We start from the raw sequence: 17905 nt of genomic DNA, 5'->3' as shown, positions 1-17905 counted from the left end.
GCAGGGCGATCCACCGGGATGCACTCTCCATCCTTGATATGAGAGTGCAGCTTCCCCAATCACTCCCCATCATCATTCTAAAGCATTTCCACAAAGATCATGACACACAATACTAACCACAAACACTCAACACAGTGACTCAACACGTTTCATTAAGACATTGTAGATTTTAAAACACTCTGCAAGACATTTGTAGAGTTTAAGACTTTTTGAGTTTCTTCAAGTTGGCCTTTGAGTTCCTTCTCTTTTTCTTTCTTTTTTTTTTTTTTTTTGCAGAAACCTTCCAGATGGAAAATGAGTGGGATGTTGTGTGCGTCACCCTAGAACAACAGCAGAAATAACCAACATGATTTCTGTGCCTCGCACAACCTTTTTACATTATAAGCATGCTCTATGAGTCATTGGTTTTCTAAGTTGAAATTGATTAAAACTGGAATTCTGTCACCCAAAGTCCCTGTGTGAAGGTGTTACTTCTTGCCAGAAATGATACGTGTTTATGCATGCCTTTCCTAGAACCGACTGTCTTATACAATTACAAAGCATATTTTAAATTATATTTCAACAATGACAAGGATAAGCGATTTTAAAATGTTTAACTACTCATTAACAGCTGGCAGATGGTTTGTTAGATATGATGAGGGTTTGACTGCACAGTAATCACATGTGTTTGTCCACATTGATTGAGCAGATCATTTTAATGATTAATGGCATTAAGGGTAAGTGCCCATACTCAGTTCACGAGAAGATACAAATAAAGTGCAGAGTATTATGTATGATGTACATAGAAATGCATGAGGGATATATAACCATACAATGTTTCTAACGTTATTAGTTTACTCACCAGCTGTGCAGAGGGGAATCTACTCCTCAGAGCTGCCCTTGGTGGAGGACTTGGACACCTGGATGATCTCCACCGAGGTGAAGCCCTTCCCCACACCTGCACGGTTCCGGGTGCGGAGCTTGTTCAGGGCCATCTCTGCGTTGCCTGCCCTCTCCTCTGCATCATCCAGTTCGTGCACAGTCTTCCTGTACTTGGATAGGCTCGAATTGGCTTGCTCTTCCTACAACCAAGCAACACGGTAACAGAGCAGCATCAGCATGTTTTCCCTATGCGTGTACCTCTATGAATATGCTTCCTCACACATACTGATTCTTAGAATTATTATGACTAACTTTGTATTTCTTTCGATATAATTTATTAAAACATTTTGTTGTTTCAACTTTATTCTGAAGTATAATTATATTCAATACTTATTGAATATAATTATAAATATCCCCTTCCTGTTCTCAATTTTTAAGACATTTTTCATTTCTTTTCCGTTTTTCTTTTTTGCCATGTCACAGCATTGTATTTCCAAAATGGGATGCTAAAAAAGTACCAGCAGGCTGATCTCTGCCAACTGAGCTCATTTATTATGGAGCTGAACAGCCGCAGATTTTTAGTCTCTCCTACAACAGTGCTGACAATATCAGGGACAGAGTGACATCACCTACACACAGGGAAAATGCTCTGTGCAGATATGCCTGCATGCTGGGAAACCCATACATGATCCTCATGCTAATCTTATGAGCACTGCAGTAGGAGCTAAAAAAAGGATCATTTGTACCTTTTCAGTTTCACTGCTGCTTTTTTGAGCTACTCGTCTTATGCATTTCATGATGGGATTCCAGAAGCTTCTGTGCAGATACTCACAGCCTCATCGATCTGCCTCTTGTAGGACTTGAGCTTGCTCTGCAGCTTCTCCACCAGCTCCTGCATGCGCTGGTTGGTCTTGTGGTCCTCCTCGGTCTGGAAGACCAGCTCCTTCAGGCGGCGCTCGTTTTTCCGCAGGATCTTCACTGTCTCTACGTGGCGCTTCTGCTCAGAATCCAGCTCTGTCTCCACCTCCTTGATCTGTGCTCAGCGCAAAGGCAAAAGCATGAAAAGGCAGTTAGTGTGGCTCTTTGAGACAGCAAAACATTGTTTGGATAGATTTGGATAGATTTTGGTTTATACTGCCTGAGCCCCATTGGCTATGAGTGTGATTGGGCGGGGGAGTGGGACTGGTTCCCTTGGGGTTCGTTTTCAAATGCTTTTGGATGTTTTTCATGTAATTATTGTTTTTCAGTTCCATTTAGATATGCATGTGTCTAAATAATAATTGCAAGGTAAACAAGCAATAATATAGCCCTTGGCACCTTTAAGGTCTGGTGTATGTGTGTTTGTGTGTGTGTGTGTGTGTGTGTGTGTGTGTGTGCACGTGCGCATGTGTTTGTGTTCACTACTGTATGTCTGAGTATATATGTATATGTCTGAGCTTGTGCCTGTGTCTTCAGATCTTACAAGAAGGAGGTGAAGGAGGTGTAGGAAGCATCCACATTCCTAGTGTAGATAGAAAGGCTGTTGTACTCACCCGGGTCTCCAGTTTCTGGATGGTGCGTTTCCCAGCCTTCAGGGCCAGCTGCTCAGCCTCCTCCATTTTGAGCTGCAGGTCTTTGATGGTGATCTCGTTGTTCTTCTTTATCTTTTCCAGGTGGATGCAGTGATCCTGCTCCTGCCGCAGCTCTTCTGCCATGCGAGTGGCCTATGGATGGCAGAGAGACATTACACATGAAAGCCAAACCGATCACACATCCCACTGCATAATAATGAGCAATGGCAATGATTGCTCACATCTGTAATGGCCTTCTTGGCTCTTTCGTCAGCGGCGCGGAATTCACTGATGAGCTCCTCGTTCTCGTTGCTGATGCGGGTTATGTCAGCCTCCAGCTTGCGCTTGATGGAAATCAGGCTCTGGTTCTGATGGGGGGGGGGGATTCTTTCAGCATTGACAGAATACCTTTTCCATACAATGTAGCTTACAGTTCATTATATTACATTATATTAAATTCATTTAGCAGATGCTCTTATCTAGTGCAACTTCCACCACAACAGAACATAAGTGTATCCATTCAAGTTGAATGAGCAACAGGGTCAGATAAGGCTAACAGCACTCCCAAACCAGTGAGTGTGAGCATAACACTATTCAAGCCCTACCTTTAGTTAACTCTACCTAGTTAATTTGTGCAACCTGACTAGACAAGGGAAGCCAAGCATACTACCATACCTTGTGCTCTGAACAGCACAAGAAACATGCTCCACATTCATTCAGGTGGATAGCCCTTTAAAACGCAATATGATAATCCCATTGTCATTTACATCAGACGATGCTCATCATCGCCGCGATCCCAGGATGAGGAGCACGCACCTGCACGTTGAGCTCGTTGTGGCGCTCGGTGACCTCCACCAGCTCCTGCTCGAGGAGCTTGCGCGAGCGCTCGGAGGCCTCCAGCCCGCTGCGCACCTCCTCGATCTCCGTCTGCAGCAGGCTGAGGCGCCGCTCCTGCAGGCTGTACTGCTCCCTCAGCTCCTCGTGCTGCCGGGCGTCCTCGTCCATCTGCATCTGCATGTCCTGCCGGCCGGGGAGTGACGAGGGGAGCACCCGTCAGCCAGACAACACCAAACACCAGCAGCACCGCAAACAGCTTTATGACGGGAGCAATGGCTAAGAGGTTAGTGGATGCAGTGGACATATCGACCTGTCAGTGACTTATTTTAATGCCTTCAAGTGGACCTACAGTATTTCTAAAAATATCAAGAGTTCACCCTCCAGGTGGTCTTTTTATTTATATGTCAGCAGGTGCTTGAAATTGTTTTGAACTTTCCTCTGAACAACTGAAGAAAAGAACCACTGGGAAAGAGTGTAGCTGGAGATAAAAGATTTCCACCAGTGAACGGCTTTTTCAAGGGTAATGTATGTATACCAAATATGTTATGAAGGTTTTTACTGAATGAACAAAAAATTAAATATTCATATTTAGGGAGGTTGTCTCCTACTTTGATCTGCTGTTGCAGCTTCTTGAGGGTCTTGACCAGCTCGCTGTTGTTTTTGTTGGCATGGTCCAGCTGGATCTCCATCTCGTTCAGGTCAGACTCCATCTTCTTCTTCAGCCGCAGGGCCTCGGCGCGACCTTTGGTCTCCGCCTCTAGGCTGGCCTGCAGTGACTCAATTGCACGCTGGTGGTTCTTCCTGGTGGGGTTATTACAAATCAATACAAATGGATTGCTTTGTCACAGGGAGGCACTCAATAAACCTCTTTGACTTCAATTGTAGGTGTGTTGCCACAGTTTTGTAGAAGCAATTTTGTTTTATACCTGTGTGCAAAATACAGTCAACAGATTATCCTAGTTATATTTTAATTCAGCATGAATTAAGTTTAATATATAGCTGCTTAAGAGCAATGTCTAAGCACTGTATAGGAGGGTCATTGAACTAAAACAGCCTAAAATATAAAGATCACTTTATGAATGTAGGCAGTTTGACAGATGTTACCTTGTAACCTCGAACTCTTCCTCCTTCTCATGAATTCGGCGATCAATGTCAGCCTTGACCTGAGCCAGCTCCAGCTGGATACGAACCACTTTCCCTTCCTCAACCTAGATGCAAATGAAACACATAATTCTTCACAAAACAACATCTTCAGAGTGGTAGCATCATAAACCATCCTCTCAAACCATAATATGTCTGTTGGCTTGTACAGAGAGATATTAAAAACGTATGACTAAGTGTATTTCAGAAGTATAATTTAGAAATGTAGGTAGGGATTTCATTTCATGCACACTGTCATAAAATGTGGAATCTGAATATCAGCCACTAAACATAAATATAAAACTATAAAACAGTCCTACTTTGCCCAGCAGCTTTTCTTACACTCTTTTAAACACTAACACACTCACAGCAGGGGAGTGAAGCTAAATTGGCTGAGGAAGTGATTGGTTGGAACAAAGCCTGCAGGCACAGGCACTCTCTGGGACCAGGCCTGAGTAACCCTGTTACAAAGCTTCTCTGTGTGTGGCATCTCTATCCGGTACCTCCAGAGAAGCTTCTGTCTCCTCCAGGGCCACCTGCAGCTCATCCCTCTCCACCTCTAGCTTCTTCCTAGCCTTCTGCAGCTCATGGACACTCCTGCCACCTTCACCAAGCTGCTCCATGAGATCTTTGATCTCCTCTGCAAACAGGTGAATTTCCACTTTCAGATACCTTGTGCTGTGTTCATATGCTGCACTTTTTAAAGCTTTATTTAATATACCTACAATGTGTTTTTGACCTAACTTTAAGTTGCTAGTTTAGTTTTTTTTTATTTCTGTGAACACAGTGAGGGCCAATTTCATGATGTTCACTAAGAAAAGTAAAGCAACCCTTTCTTAAATTTAGTATTCAAAATTGAGATAAAAGTGCATTGGAGCTAGTCCGTATAGAGGTCTTAGAAATGTAGAAATTAAGAAAAGTTTATATTGTATTAATTATCTTGTTATCCATGAATCAGTTGTACAGTCGGCTCAAAATAGTCTTGTACATCAGCTGTGTTTATTTTATTCCCTCATGAAACTTTATGTTTTGATACATTACAATGTCTATATTTTGAGGTCTCACCTGTGAGGGTTTTGTTCTCCTTCTTCACGGTCTCAAGGTGGTCCAGAGACTCTTCGTAGGATGTCTTCAGCTTGTAGACTTCAGTCATATAGCTGCGACACTCCTTCTGGGAGTTATCCAGCTCCAGTTGCAACTCCTCGCATTTCTGGCTCCACTCAGCAATCATCTTGTCAAAGACACGCTGCTTCTTGTCCAGCGCAGCGGCAGCAGCATTGGACTGCAGAAAAGACATTGTCCTTGCCATTGTACCTTGCTTCCATGTCACAGCTCACCAGCCATCAAAACTAATGAACAGGCAGACATGTTCTGTCAGAATACCACAACATATATGATACTGTACCTTCTCCAGGTCAATGGTAAGGTCTTCCACCTCTCCCTGAAGCCTGTGCTTCACCTTCTCCAGACTTGCAGCACGGGCTTGGGCAGCCTCTGCAGCCTCTTCTGCTTCCTGGAGCCTAGCTGCTAGCTTTCGCCTTGAAGGAGAGCAAACAATTGCCTGGTCCATTTATCATATCATGTGTCCAAGATGGAATAATAAAGAGCAATGGACTGCGGCCAACATGAATAGAGAAGCTGAACTTTTGGATCCTGTTCTCATTCTCAGCTACATTAAAGAAAAAAGAAACATGTTTATTTATTGTCCTTAGACAACACCTAACCTAACTAACTTTTAGGTGTTGTCTATGAATATACCCTGATGTTTATGTCAGAAATACCCATTATGCTGAAAGATTACAGTAATACTCAATCTTGAAACTTTTTGCTCATAAACCATATTCCCTCATGCCACCAAGAACGTACTTGGTCTCCTCCAGTTCCTCGGTCTTCTGGATGGCGTCCGTTTCGTACTTAGTCCTCCAGGTTGTGACTTCAGAGTTAAGCTTGGAAATGAGGCGCTGCATCTCAGCTTTGCCCTCCTGCTCTTCCTCCAGCTGCTCCTTCATCAGATCCAGGTCATGCCGAGCGTTGGCTAGGCTGACCACCGCTGCACTGCGAGCCTAGGGCAATAGGGGTATATCAGTTAATGCCGAGGCTGATGACTCTTTTGTGGGCCGCTTGGCTGTGCAGGCTCCACTACTTCACTGGATTGAGCTGAGCTCCATGCTGATCACCTTGGACTCCTCGTCGACCTGCCTCTTCAGCTCATCGGTCTGGGAGGTCAGCATGGTCTTCACGCGTGTGATCTGGGTGAGCTTGCTCTGTGTCTCCTCCAGTTCACGACTTAGGTCACCGTTCTCAGCTGTGTGGCAGAACAGTTGAAAGACACTTTGACAACACTATACACTGCTCTTCTCAGTTTTTTGGAATTTTTCACATAGCATGATTTGCCTTCTGATACAGTTTGAAATTTACCAGTAGGAGTGTGGGTGTGGAAAACAGGATAAGTGCTTTAGTGAATGAGTGAATTAGGTGCAATTGTCAACAATGATTCTGCACTTATTGTTAAATCAAGAAAAACTCCCTTATTCTGAATCTTACTTTTCCTTACCTGACAAGCGTATTTTTATGGCATTCAGCTCGGTCTGGTTCCTCTCCATTTCTGTCAGCCTGGCATTAGCTTCAGATAGACTGTCCTCCAGTTTGCGAACATGAGCTTCAGAGTTCAACTGCAAATGAGACAGGGACCAAGCAGCCAGGTAATGTTAAGCTTCAGCATCTTGCATGATATTAGCCAATGATAAACTGAACAAAACCTAAGTTACAGTATTTTAACCGCTGCTTGGAACAGTGCGAAACAAATTACAATCCCCTTACCTTGGACTTCTGGATAGACTCGATGCTGGCGTTGAGGTCGTCGATCTCAGCCTTCATGACCTGCTTGTCCTTCTCCAGCTTGATCTTGACCCTCTGCAGGTTCTCCACGTGCTCGGCCATCTCGGCCATGGAGTCGGAGTGCTTCTTGCGCAGGGCGGAGGCAGTGGCCTCGGCCTGCAGCGCTGCCTCCTCCAGCTCACGCCTCAGCTTCAGCAGCTCGCCTTCCCGCTTCTTGTTCTGCTCGATCTGGAGGCGAAGGCCATTACATTACATTACATTATTATATGATTGGCATTTATCAAATGCTCTTATACAGAGCAACTTAATGCTTAACTTAATCCAGAGCAACTAAACATTTTTTTTTTACATGTTATCCATTTATACAGCTGGATATTTACTGAGGCAATTCTGGGTTAAATACCTTGCCCAAGGGTACAACAGCAGTGCCCCAGTGGGGGAGTCCTGCTCCTTACCACTGTGCTGCACTGCGGTCCCAGTGAGGTCCAACCAGTGAGGCTGTAAGCTCCAAAGAAGCGCAGCGGCAGAGGTTTGCAACAGAGACGTTGCAGAAGGCTTTCTGCAGACTTACCTGAGAGACAGTGGCACCTCCTGCCTCCTCCAGTCTGTCCCCAAGGTCCTCCAGGTCCCGGGAGAGGTCCGCTCGCTGCTTCTCCACCTGATCAGAGTGCAGAAAGCTATGTCTTTTTCCAGGCTCTTTACATTAGAAAAGATCCCCAAAGACAAACCAAGTCAATGGAAGATGTGATGACAGTACCTTGGCTCTCATTGCCCTCTCAGCTTCCAGCTCTTCCTCCAGCTCCTCGATACGGGCCTGTGAATCAGCCATATAAGTTGTCAGAAAGAGTAAGGGTGTTGGGAATAAATGTCCTCATCTGTCTCTCTGCCTCTTGTTGGGAATAAATGTCCTCATCTGTCTCTCTGCCCCTGTGTCCCATTACCTGGTGCTCTTTGAGCTTCCTCTGCAGTGTTGAGCTGAGGGACTGCTCATCCTCCCACTTTGTGTTCATGTGGTTGATTTCGAAATCCCTCCTGGAATGATGCAACATCAAACTACGTTTAGGATAAGCCCTTTGTTGTGCTTTAATAGCATAAGGATGCTGGTACATTGCTGACAATTCTAGGAGTTAAAACAATGCATGTGTCATTATGGCTGGGAGTAGAAAGCTTGCTCTGCAGTATGTATTTGACCAGAAAATACATACTTTTTGACCACCTCCTCCAGATCGAGCTTGGCTCTCTCCATCTCGTTGAGGTTGTCAAGGGTCATTTTCAAGTCACTCTCTGCTTTGCGGCGGGCTTTCTCCACCTCTGCTCGGATTTTCTTCTCTTGTTCCCAGTTGTCCTCCAGCTGACAGATTGAGAAGCAAAGGCCCCAGTGTGAGACCATGCTCAGAAATACAGCCATGTGTTCCAGCCCTTCTCAGAGGCAGCACTCACCTCATGAAGCTGAGTGGTCAGCTTGCTGTTGTTCTTGTTGAGGTGGTTCACTTTGTCCTCCTCTGCTTGAAGGTCATCCAGGGTTTTCTGCCAGTATAAGCCACACCCATTATGAGCATCAGAAAACAATAAGTATAACCTACAGATTATTCCTATTCATTGCACAAATGTTTTGTCAGATGGGTTGTGGTTATGTGCAAAGCATATGAATCTCCATGGTTGGCACTTGTGGTTACTCTTTTGATGAGTGATCTTAATGACAGGTAGAATCAAATTTCACCTGCTGCAGCTCCTCCAGAGCTCTCTTCTCCTTCTGAAGCTTGGCGATGAGGTCATCTCTCTGGCCCAGGTCTCCGGAAAGAGTGCGCACTTTCTGGTCCAGCCCCTAGAAGACCAGAACCAAGGTGTGGCTATTGAACAGTTATGTAACTCTGGATTTTTATTGTCTGGCACTGTGCTTTCCTGCAGGGATTGGTACATATTTCAAGCATGAAGGCTAACAAATGGTGAAAAATGTGGAAAAATAATGAAACAAAGTATTGGTAGGACAGAATTGCACATTGCAAAGTCTATGCTATCACGGACATTTGTTAAGTTAAGTTTTGGATGTTCTGTTAAGATCGTTGTTTTTGGTCTGCAATCCAAGTTGCAACTATGTCAGTTCTTTGCATGGTAAAAATAGAATTTTCTCATTTGTATTGATATTGCATTTAATTGAATTACACTCTGGCTGTGATCAAATGTTCTCTGTCAGTTCATGAACAGAACTCCTAAAGGCTTTCTCACGCCCATGACCATTGTTGCCAATTCCTCAGATCAAAGGTTTTAGTTTATTCCCTGACAATACATGAAATACATTTCCATTGATTAATTTTTAAAGATAAAATAAAATCCAACAGTATCTGTGAGTACAGATATTTTGGATATTGTAGAAGCTGCTGAATCTGCCAACAGAAAAATTCATATCAGTAACAATGTCCATGTTTGATTTTGATGATTTCCACATGCATGGATACAACCTTTCAGTGATTTTTTAAATTATAATTCTGTTATTAAATAGCAGTGTTCCAAGGGTGGGCCATCACTGTTCTACAGCACTGCTGGCCTTGGAGTGAAAGGACTTTATTGTCACCTGTTTCTCCTTCTCAGTCTTCGCCAGTGTGGATTCCAGCCCTTCCAGGTCCCTCTTGAGGTCGTTGAGCTCCCCCTCCAGCTTGCGCTTGTGGGCGCCGAGGCTGTTGGCCGCGCCCTCCTCCTCCTCCAGGCGTTCCTTCATGTCCTGGATCTGACCCTCCAGGTTGATCTTCTGCTTCATCAGCTGGGTGCAGCGCTCCTCCGCATCTGCTGTTGTGTCTTGCTCCTGCAGGTGAGAGGCAGGGATGGGGGGGGGGTAAGTATCTCACTAGATGTAATACTGAAAGACCCTGAATGGACTTGTATTTTTTTCAGAACGGGACTCACTGCAACCAGGGCCAGGGCAAGGTCATTCTTCTCTTTTGAGAGAGTGATCAGCTTCTCCTCCAGTTCCTTGATCTTGTTGATCATCTCCTGGGTCTTCTCTAGCGCATTACGCAGCTCTTCTTCCTTGGCCTTCATCTCATCCTCTTGACGAGCTACATGCAGCAGAGGCTTAACCTAAAGAGGAGGATAACCAGGGAATCAGTTGAAGGCATGTTCCCTCCAATGCCACCGAATCTGGGTGAAGTCAGCCACCCCAAGGAATTACCTTAGTGTAAAGCTTCCACCAACCCCAATAGCGAAGCTGAAGGAACTTCCGCACATTGCGCTGGATAGCAATGAGAGCAATTCTGAAGTGGAGAGAAAATCTGTCACTTCCAGCAGTGAAAAGACAAAATGTGAAAACACAAAATCTAAGACAGGGCCATGCTTGCTGACCTTCTCTCGAGCATTTTCTTGAACTCGATTCTCATGAGGAATCCGCGTGAGCGAGCCTGAAGCATAGTCATGATTTTGGCCAGCCGCTCATCTCGCATGTCCTCCAGCTTGGCCAACACTCCGGCACGGAAGAACACCTGTAAAATCATGGAGCACTCATGCTAGACTGGCAGCGTGCTGGTGAGTTCAGAGAACTGCACCTTCAGGCAGAGGGCAGCAGGTTTAAAAACCTGAACTGCTTCAGCAAAATTCCAGCTGTACAATATGTAATATGTGATCCTCATACATCACCTGCATAAGAATATCTGCTAAAAAACTAAATTATGTTCACCTGATTTCAAAAGCATTTCTGGCGAGCTATTACTAAATGCATTCATGTATTTATGCATTCATGCATCAATGCATGCATACTAAATGCAAGTGATGTTTTATTTTACCTTGGTGTGTCCTATTCTGTACTCCATGTTGTCCAAACCAAGGGAGCCCAGAATTAACTCTGAAGCTTTCTTGTTGTCCACAAATCCCTTGGGGATGATGTTCGGGTTCAGAATGTAGTATCTGTAAATATATGGCAGGGATACAGTATTTAGCTAATTTAAACAACTTTCCCTAATTAACAGAGCTCTGCTATGCAAGTTTCAAGCTAAAACATTTGATTACACAGCATGTGCAGTAGCTTCTCTTTCAGTTTTTTTAATCAGTTATGACCATATAAATATTCACTGATAAACAGAAGCAGAGGGTTGAGAGTAATGCATAATTGTGACCTCTACCTCTGCTTGAACTCTGGGTACTGCAGCCTGTTAGGGAATCCCTTTCTGCAGATACGGATGCCCTCCAACACACCATTGCAGGCCAACTGGTGTAGAATAAGGAATGCATCGCAAACCCCTGGGCACAGAGCATTTTCAGATTTTACATTTGGGTAAAGCTTAATATTATCTGTATTTCCTCATTCTTCTGAGGGCCAGAGAATCCTACCTGATTGTTTGAACTCATTGGGAACAATGCAGCGCACAAAATGGGGTGCGGTGTTGCGCAGGGTTGTCATCAGCTTGTTAAGCTGCTCCTGGTGAAGAGAGGAAACGGACGATTTGAAAAGTGGTCACCATTTTATCTCCATCCTTATGAGGTGAATGGGGTGACCTGGCCAGAGAGGAGAAGAGATACGTACCCTGTAGACATTGGAGACAGTCTGGAAGGACGCTCCCTTCTTCTGCTTTTTGCCACCTGCAGCTGCCTCCTCCTCTTTGAAAAGGAGAGCGAGCAGAGACATGGCAGACTTCTGGAAGAGGCCCGTCACTGTCTCATTCAGGGGGTCCTTATTCTTCTCCAACCAGCCTGAGATATTATATCCCACCTGGGTATGAACAAAAGAGAAATGTCACAGGGGGCCACGTTTGATATATTTGACCGTCACACGGTCTGACCGTGGTATCGGAGCTCTTTGGTTTGTGGACTCACTGTGCCAGCATAGTGGACAAGCTCAAAATGAACCTCTGGGCCTTTCTTCCCCCCTTTTGGCTTGAGGAAGTTGCTGGACTTGCCCAGATGATTGTCATACAAGGCAGCCTTGAAGGTGGCATCCGTAGCCTTAGGGAACACACACTGCTCTTCCAGGATGGAGAAGACTCCCATAGGCTACAATGTGAGGAGGCCAAGAGACAGTATAAAACATTTTTTTTTTTGTAAATTCAAAGGCACTACTTCAAATTGTCCTTAAAAACATGTGCTACATGTAGGCGTTTTGTATTTGTATTTTTTGTATTTCTACATATCTTCACAAGCAGCCAATGGCCAAGATGGACAGCCTGTCTTCAGAAGGCATAATTAATGGACTGTCTTAACGAATTTCTTGATCTCACCTTCTCCAGAAGTTCAATGCAGGCCTGCAGATCCAGCCCAAAGTCAATAAAGACCCAATCAATGCCCTCCTTCTTGTATTCCTCTTGCTCCAGGACAAACATGTGGTGGTTGAAGAACTGTTGCAGCTTCTCATTGGTGAAGTTAATGCACAGCTGCTCAAAGCTGTTGAACTGTGTAGAAACATCACCGGGTTAAAAGTCAGACCAAATGGACAAACTGTACAGGTACAGACTGGCTCTCTGTTCATTAGTGATGCTGCATTTACCTCAAAAATCTCAAAGCCAGCAATATCCAGCACTCCAATGAAGTACTGCCGCTGCATCTTGGTGTCCAGGGTCTTGTTGATCCTGGTGACCATCCACTTGAACATTCTGTCATAGACCGCTTTGGCAAGGGCTCCAATGGAGTAGGTGCACTGGTCCTGGTTCTGACCTTTGGTCACAAACTCATTGCCCACCTTCACTCTAGGCCTGGTTATGCCCTTCTGCAGCTCACCAGAGTTGATCGCCATGAGGTGGGCAACTTTATCGGCCACTGACCCGATTGGTGGGAGCAGACAGAAAGCACAGAATAAACATAGGTAGCACTTAATATTACACTTCTGTTACTCTGTGTTTTAGTAATTAGGACTTTTCTCTTTGCTTTCTGTGTGTCAAGCCACTTTCTGATGGGTTTCCTGGTGACAGCAAAGATAACTTTGAATGATTATCATATTTATACCATATTATCACCCCTTTATCCTGGGCTATAAAGTGCAAGCTAAAAATGAATGTCTATTTTCACATTTTATTTCACTTATGAGTCTTTGTTCTATTGAAGAAACATGTATCTTCCTAGAATACTGTTTTAGATGTTTGAAAGAGCTCCCCATGTAAGCATTTAAATATCCTGATATGGTAATGTGATTATGAGTTTTCAGGGATAACCCAGGGGGCATGTACAGCATTCCTCAGAAGATGAACTGTGTTCGTTAAATATTAATAACGTTGCAAAGTAAAAAAAAAAAAACAGACACTAAGGGATCAAAGCATTTCAGCAATACCCTCAGTGGTGTCAACATCAGCCTGCTCCTCCCTCGGCTTCTGCTTGAATTTCATGTTGCCGAAGTGCATAATTCCACCAGTTAGCTTGTAGATGCTCATCTTCTCGTCTGCAGAGAAGCCCAGCACGTCAAACGCATCCTGGAAAAAAGTGTGAGAATGAAAGGCATCACCAGTATGTACTGTGCATCTGTCGGCCTGAGCGTACAGGGACCACAACACAGGTCAGGAAATATGACCAAAAACGTGACCTCAGACCTCCTTAATCAAATCAGGAGGTAAAAGACAGAACCAGTAGTCTAAACCTTACATTTTCATCTTATGTTTTTAGTTTAAGGAAATGTACTATAAAAGAAAATTAGGTTCATAAAAAGGGCAAGAGCTCAATAAGGCACCTTAACATGATGGGGTTAGGTGAGGTAACATCAAGCCTTACATCAGTGAGCAGCAGCTCTTCTCCATCGTCCATGTTGTCCACCACAGTCACGCCCTGGCAGACCCACACATACTGTTTGGGGTCTGGAACGAGCAGCAGTGTTTCTGCAGATGGAAAGGCATGAGTGAAGATCAGACTGACAGCTCAGGTTCGAGTGCACATTAATGCACATGTTAAAAAAGGCCAGGAAAGCCAGAGTTTCACAGAGAATCTATGTGCAAATTAAAGATTTAAGAGCGTTCTTAATTACACATACTTATGGCAAAGCTTAATAAAAATGAATGATATCAACAATATTTGCAATTACTATTCATTTTGTGTAATGATTGTATTAATATTAACTATATTTGTAAACTTGCCAATCAGCTCTGGTCTTTTCCCTGATAGAAGCTGGTAGAAGATGTGGTAACCACGCTCTGCAGCTTGTTGTGAGATGACTCGAGACTTCTCCAGCAGGTCTGTGCAATGGAGGTATCAAGAAACCATTTTCAGCTCCTGGGACTTTTGCATGGAATTTAGGTAAACTGATCTTCAATTTAATTTGAAAGAGATATTTTTAACTTCCATTTTGAATTTAATGTCTAAAAACAGAAGACTACTCACAGCTCTCAATGTCAGCACCAGCCAGCTTAGCTGTTGGGCCAAAATGGATTCGGATAAATTTACCCTAAAGTGAACAAGAGAGAAAAATGCCATAACAAAAGCTTTTTTGTAAGTTTTTTTTTAGATCAAATTGCACCTATTTGCCAAAATGTGAGTTTTGGAAATGAGGGTGTGGATTACAAAAAAAAAAACCCTTACAAATCGAGAGGAGTTGTTGTTCCTGGTGGTTTTGGCATTGCCGAAAGCCTCCAGAACAGGGTTAGCCTGGATAATTTGATCTTCCAGGGAGCCCTACAGAACAAACAACGACAAATGTGTGTAACTGAAGCCCAGCACATACTCAACGCAGGTGTAGTGAAGGGAGGCTCATATGTGATAGGCTATAGCATCGTGTTTATCAGCAAATACCTTGGAGTCTGACCCCCCGGTCTTCCCGCCAGTAGCGCCAACATTGGCAAAGTACTGGATGACCTTCTTGGTGTTCTCAGTCTTGCCAGCACCAGATTCTCCGCTAGAAACAACAAAGAAAGGAAATATGATTCTAACTTTCTCCGCAACAATGAATATTTTGTCAAACCATAGCACAGATTGAAAGAACACTCACGTGATAAGCATAGACTGGTTTTCATGCTCTGTGGAGGAGGAAAGAATATCTGATGTTCAACCACAGCAGAGAGATTTCACAAATGTATACTGGCCTGAGCGGCTATCTCCTAATTAATCTTTACTCTTTAAAAAACAGTAAATGGCGGTATAAAAATATATCTCCTGCTGTCTGTACTGCAGAAACAGCACAAGCATTAATTTTGTCCCTGTAGGACAGCAAAGTAAATGGGTATCTCTCTCCCATCATTGATAGACTCCAGTTACTACTTTATGGTCTCTCTGTTGCCTTAAGCTTTTGAGTTATGTGAGCACATTAACTGAGGATTCTACATTGACTGGTCTATTTCTGTTATCTATTGATGTTTTCAAAGTAATGGGAATTTAAGTGCTTCTGCAGTGCTTGTGTTCCAGGACTAAATAACCTCAGTGGCTGGACTCACCCATCATCATGTCATGGTAGGCATTGTCGGAGATGGAGAAGAGATGGGGGGGGACCTCACTGCGCTTCTTCCCCTTGTAAATTTGCGCAACTTTGGCCCCGTAGATGGGGAGCCACTTGTAAGGATTGATGGTCACACAGAACAGGCCAGAATACGTCTAGAGGAATAAAAGGTAAATAGTCTCTCTCTGTTTGCTTAGCAGATCCAAGGTTACTTACAGAGCTATATTTTTGTGTATTATTCTTTTACATGGCAACACATTTTTGAAGGCAATAAAGACAGTAACTTGATCAAGTGAAACACGGTACTGTGCCACCTGGGATTCAAACCAGAATCCTTGTGGTTATGAGTCTAGTTCTCCAACCACCTCATGTCTAATTTCAAAACCCCTACTGATCACTGCTGCGTACGTGTACATAGAAGGTCCGGAAAGGATTGCGTACAAATTATGAAACGTAAAGCAGGTCTACTTGGTTATTCATGCTATATTAAATTCATATCTAGTAACAAATTAGATTCATACTTTGGACTTGTTATTTTGGAAATTTTACTGTGAAATTTTACTGTGACAGAATATCCATTTACCACAGATACTACACGGGTCTTTGGTGATTTCAGTAGTTCTTTCAACTTACATAGATTCTCATATTGACATAGCGCTGGCGAAGGTTCTCCATAACACTGGCTTCATTCAGGAAGGTCAGGTTAGCCATGTCGCTAGCCTGGTAGAACTTAGGAGGGTTCATTTGCTGAATATCATCCTTCTTTATAGTAACAGTCTGGAAAGAAAACCAACAAAGTACATGAGGTTCAGTTGCCTGACATTGACAAGCCACAATTCAGTGTATATTGTGTATTCAGTGTAATACGAAATGATTCAATGCAATGTGAGGTTTCTGGGTTTTCATTAACCCACAGAACACATGATGCATAACTATGATTAATGCAGACATATAAATGAGACAAGATGAATAAACTAAACAGAGGGCAAATACCAACAATGTCAATTTTTTCTAAATCTTTCTAAATGTATAATATCATATAACAACAGTAATTGTAGCAGAAGTAGTAGTGGCTCAAAGTGTAGGTCTTACAGTGTTTTTGACAGTCTTGACGGTGACTTGGTCACCCTGGTCAGACTGGATCTCCCCGGCGATGAAGGCCTCCTTCTCGTCCTTCACCCAGCAGGACTTCTTGATGTCATAGGGCTTGGACATGGCTTCTATCTTCTCCTTCTCTGAGGGAGCCAGGTAGGGCATGGGGTCCACATCGTCCCCACACTCTCCTTTGTACACGCCCGGCATGTTGGCTTGCTTTTCACCAAACCACTAGGTAGCAGGGAGATCCTTGTGTCAAGCTGGATCTTTTGAAAAGCCAAACATGCACAGTTTTGATAAGGCACACCTCTGCTTATTTCTACTTTGAATGATCTAATAAATGCCATTGTCAAATATTGTTTTATAATAACCCTTTTTATGTGCTTTTTCCAGTAAATGTCTTTTGAAAGGATCTAGTAGTAACATTTGGTACACACATGTAGAATTCCATATTTTTGCTTTGCTAAGCTCTTCCGTTGATGTTATTTTAACATGTTATCCATTTGGACATCAGCATATTTTGCAGAAAGTTCAGTCACTCCACCTTGCAAACCTCTGTGCTGCACAGACATATACTATTCCCACATGTGTTAATGAGACTAAACAGTGTTCAGCTCTAGAACAACTTATGAACAGCATAAGACTATGTCAAAAAGGTGAGAGCACTTACCAGAGGACAGAGAGACTGGGAGAGAGGATGGGGTCGTCTGGGCTGGATGGGCTTTTATATATGAGCCACAGAGCTCCAGATTAGGTAATAACTATTAAAAAGGTCATTACCAAAAGGTTGGAGAGGCAGCCCTGGTCCATCTGGGGAAGATCAGTTGATGGTTTGGTGTTTGGGGAATTCTGCAATCTCCTTGTGCCCTTTTTCGGAATCTAAAGAAAGAAGCCCTCCAGCCTGGCCCAAGCTGTCTGCTGAGACACAGAAAAACAAAAGATGAACCAGCCTGAAAATGATTTGAGTATATTTCAGCATCAACTGGCATTTATACATAAACAACAGCCCCCAAATATGTATGGCTGATACATGTCCATTTGTAAAGTCCACTGACTATCTTTATTGCCTTTTGGGCTCTCCCCGATGGAGGCAAAAAGTCATTATGGATCTGAAGAGAATGGGAGTTCTATTCCTAGTGGTGAGTAAAGACTCCGCCTGTAAGAACACAGCACTTACAGCTGTTGTTCACTTTCCCTTGAGTGAGATGCCAAGCCCTGCCCTAACTAGCTGCTGACAGTCACTAATCAGACTCCC

The 17905-nt window shown here is 43.6% G+C and overlaps 1 protein-coding gene across 1 annotated transcript; it reads right to left on the bottom strand.

The window, feature by feature from the left end:
* Nucleotides 1–280: 280 nt before the first annotated feature.
* Nucleotides 281–16857, bottom strand: LOC118795062 (myosin-16). The gene is made up of 42 exons (XM_036553415.1): nucleotides 16648–16857; nucleotides 16189–16332; nucleotides 15554–15710; nucleotides 15112–15139; nucleotides 14916–15018; nucleotides 14706–14798; nucleotides 14508–14571; nucleotides 14264–14362; nucleotides 13905–14008; nucleotides 13471–13609; nucleotides 12694–12962; nucleotides 12428–12598; nucleotides 12027–12203; nucleotides 11737–11922; nucleotides 11544–11631; nucleotides 11336–11453; nucleotides 11000–11120; nucleotides 10563–10699; nucleotides 10393–10474; nucleotides 10128–10301; nucleotides 9799–10026; nucleotides 8947–9051; nucleotides 8667–8753; nucleotides 8432–8577; nucleotides 8168–8258; nucleotides 7984–8040; nucleotides 7798–7884; nucleotides 7209–7454; nucleotides 6943–7060; nucleotides 6566–6693; nucleotides 6255–6451; nucleotides 5794–5926; nucleotides 5454–5670; nucleotides 4892–5028; nucleotides 4353–4456; nucleotides 3857–4049; nucleotides 3228–3431; nucleotides 2654–2779; nucleotides 2394–2564; nucleotides 1694–1894; nucleotides 842–1061; nucleotides 281–320 (listed from the first exon to the last, which is right to left on the bottom strand). Exons 1-41 carry the CDS (start codon nucleotides 16855–16857, stop codon nucleotides 861–863), a joined length of 5841 nt encoding a protein of 1946 aa, XP_036409308.1. The 3' UTR covers nucleotides 281–320; nucleotides 842–860.
* Between the last annotated feature and the right edge of the window lie 1048 nt (nucleotides 16858–17905).

The sequence above is a fragment of the Megalops cyprinoides genome, chromosome 19 (genome assembly GCF_013368585.1).
Source record: "Megalops cyprinoides isolate fMegCyp1 chromosome 19, fMegCyp1.pri, whole genome shotgun sequence".
NCBI lineage: Eukaryota > Metazoa > Chordata > Actinopteri > Elopiformes > Megalopidae > Megalops > Megalops cyprinoides.
The sequence above is the reverse complement of the archived record's forward strand: the minus strand, read 5'-3'. Positions and strand labels throughout refer to the sequence as shown.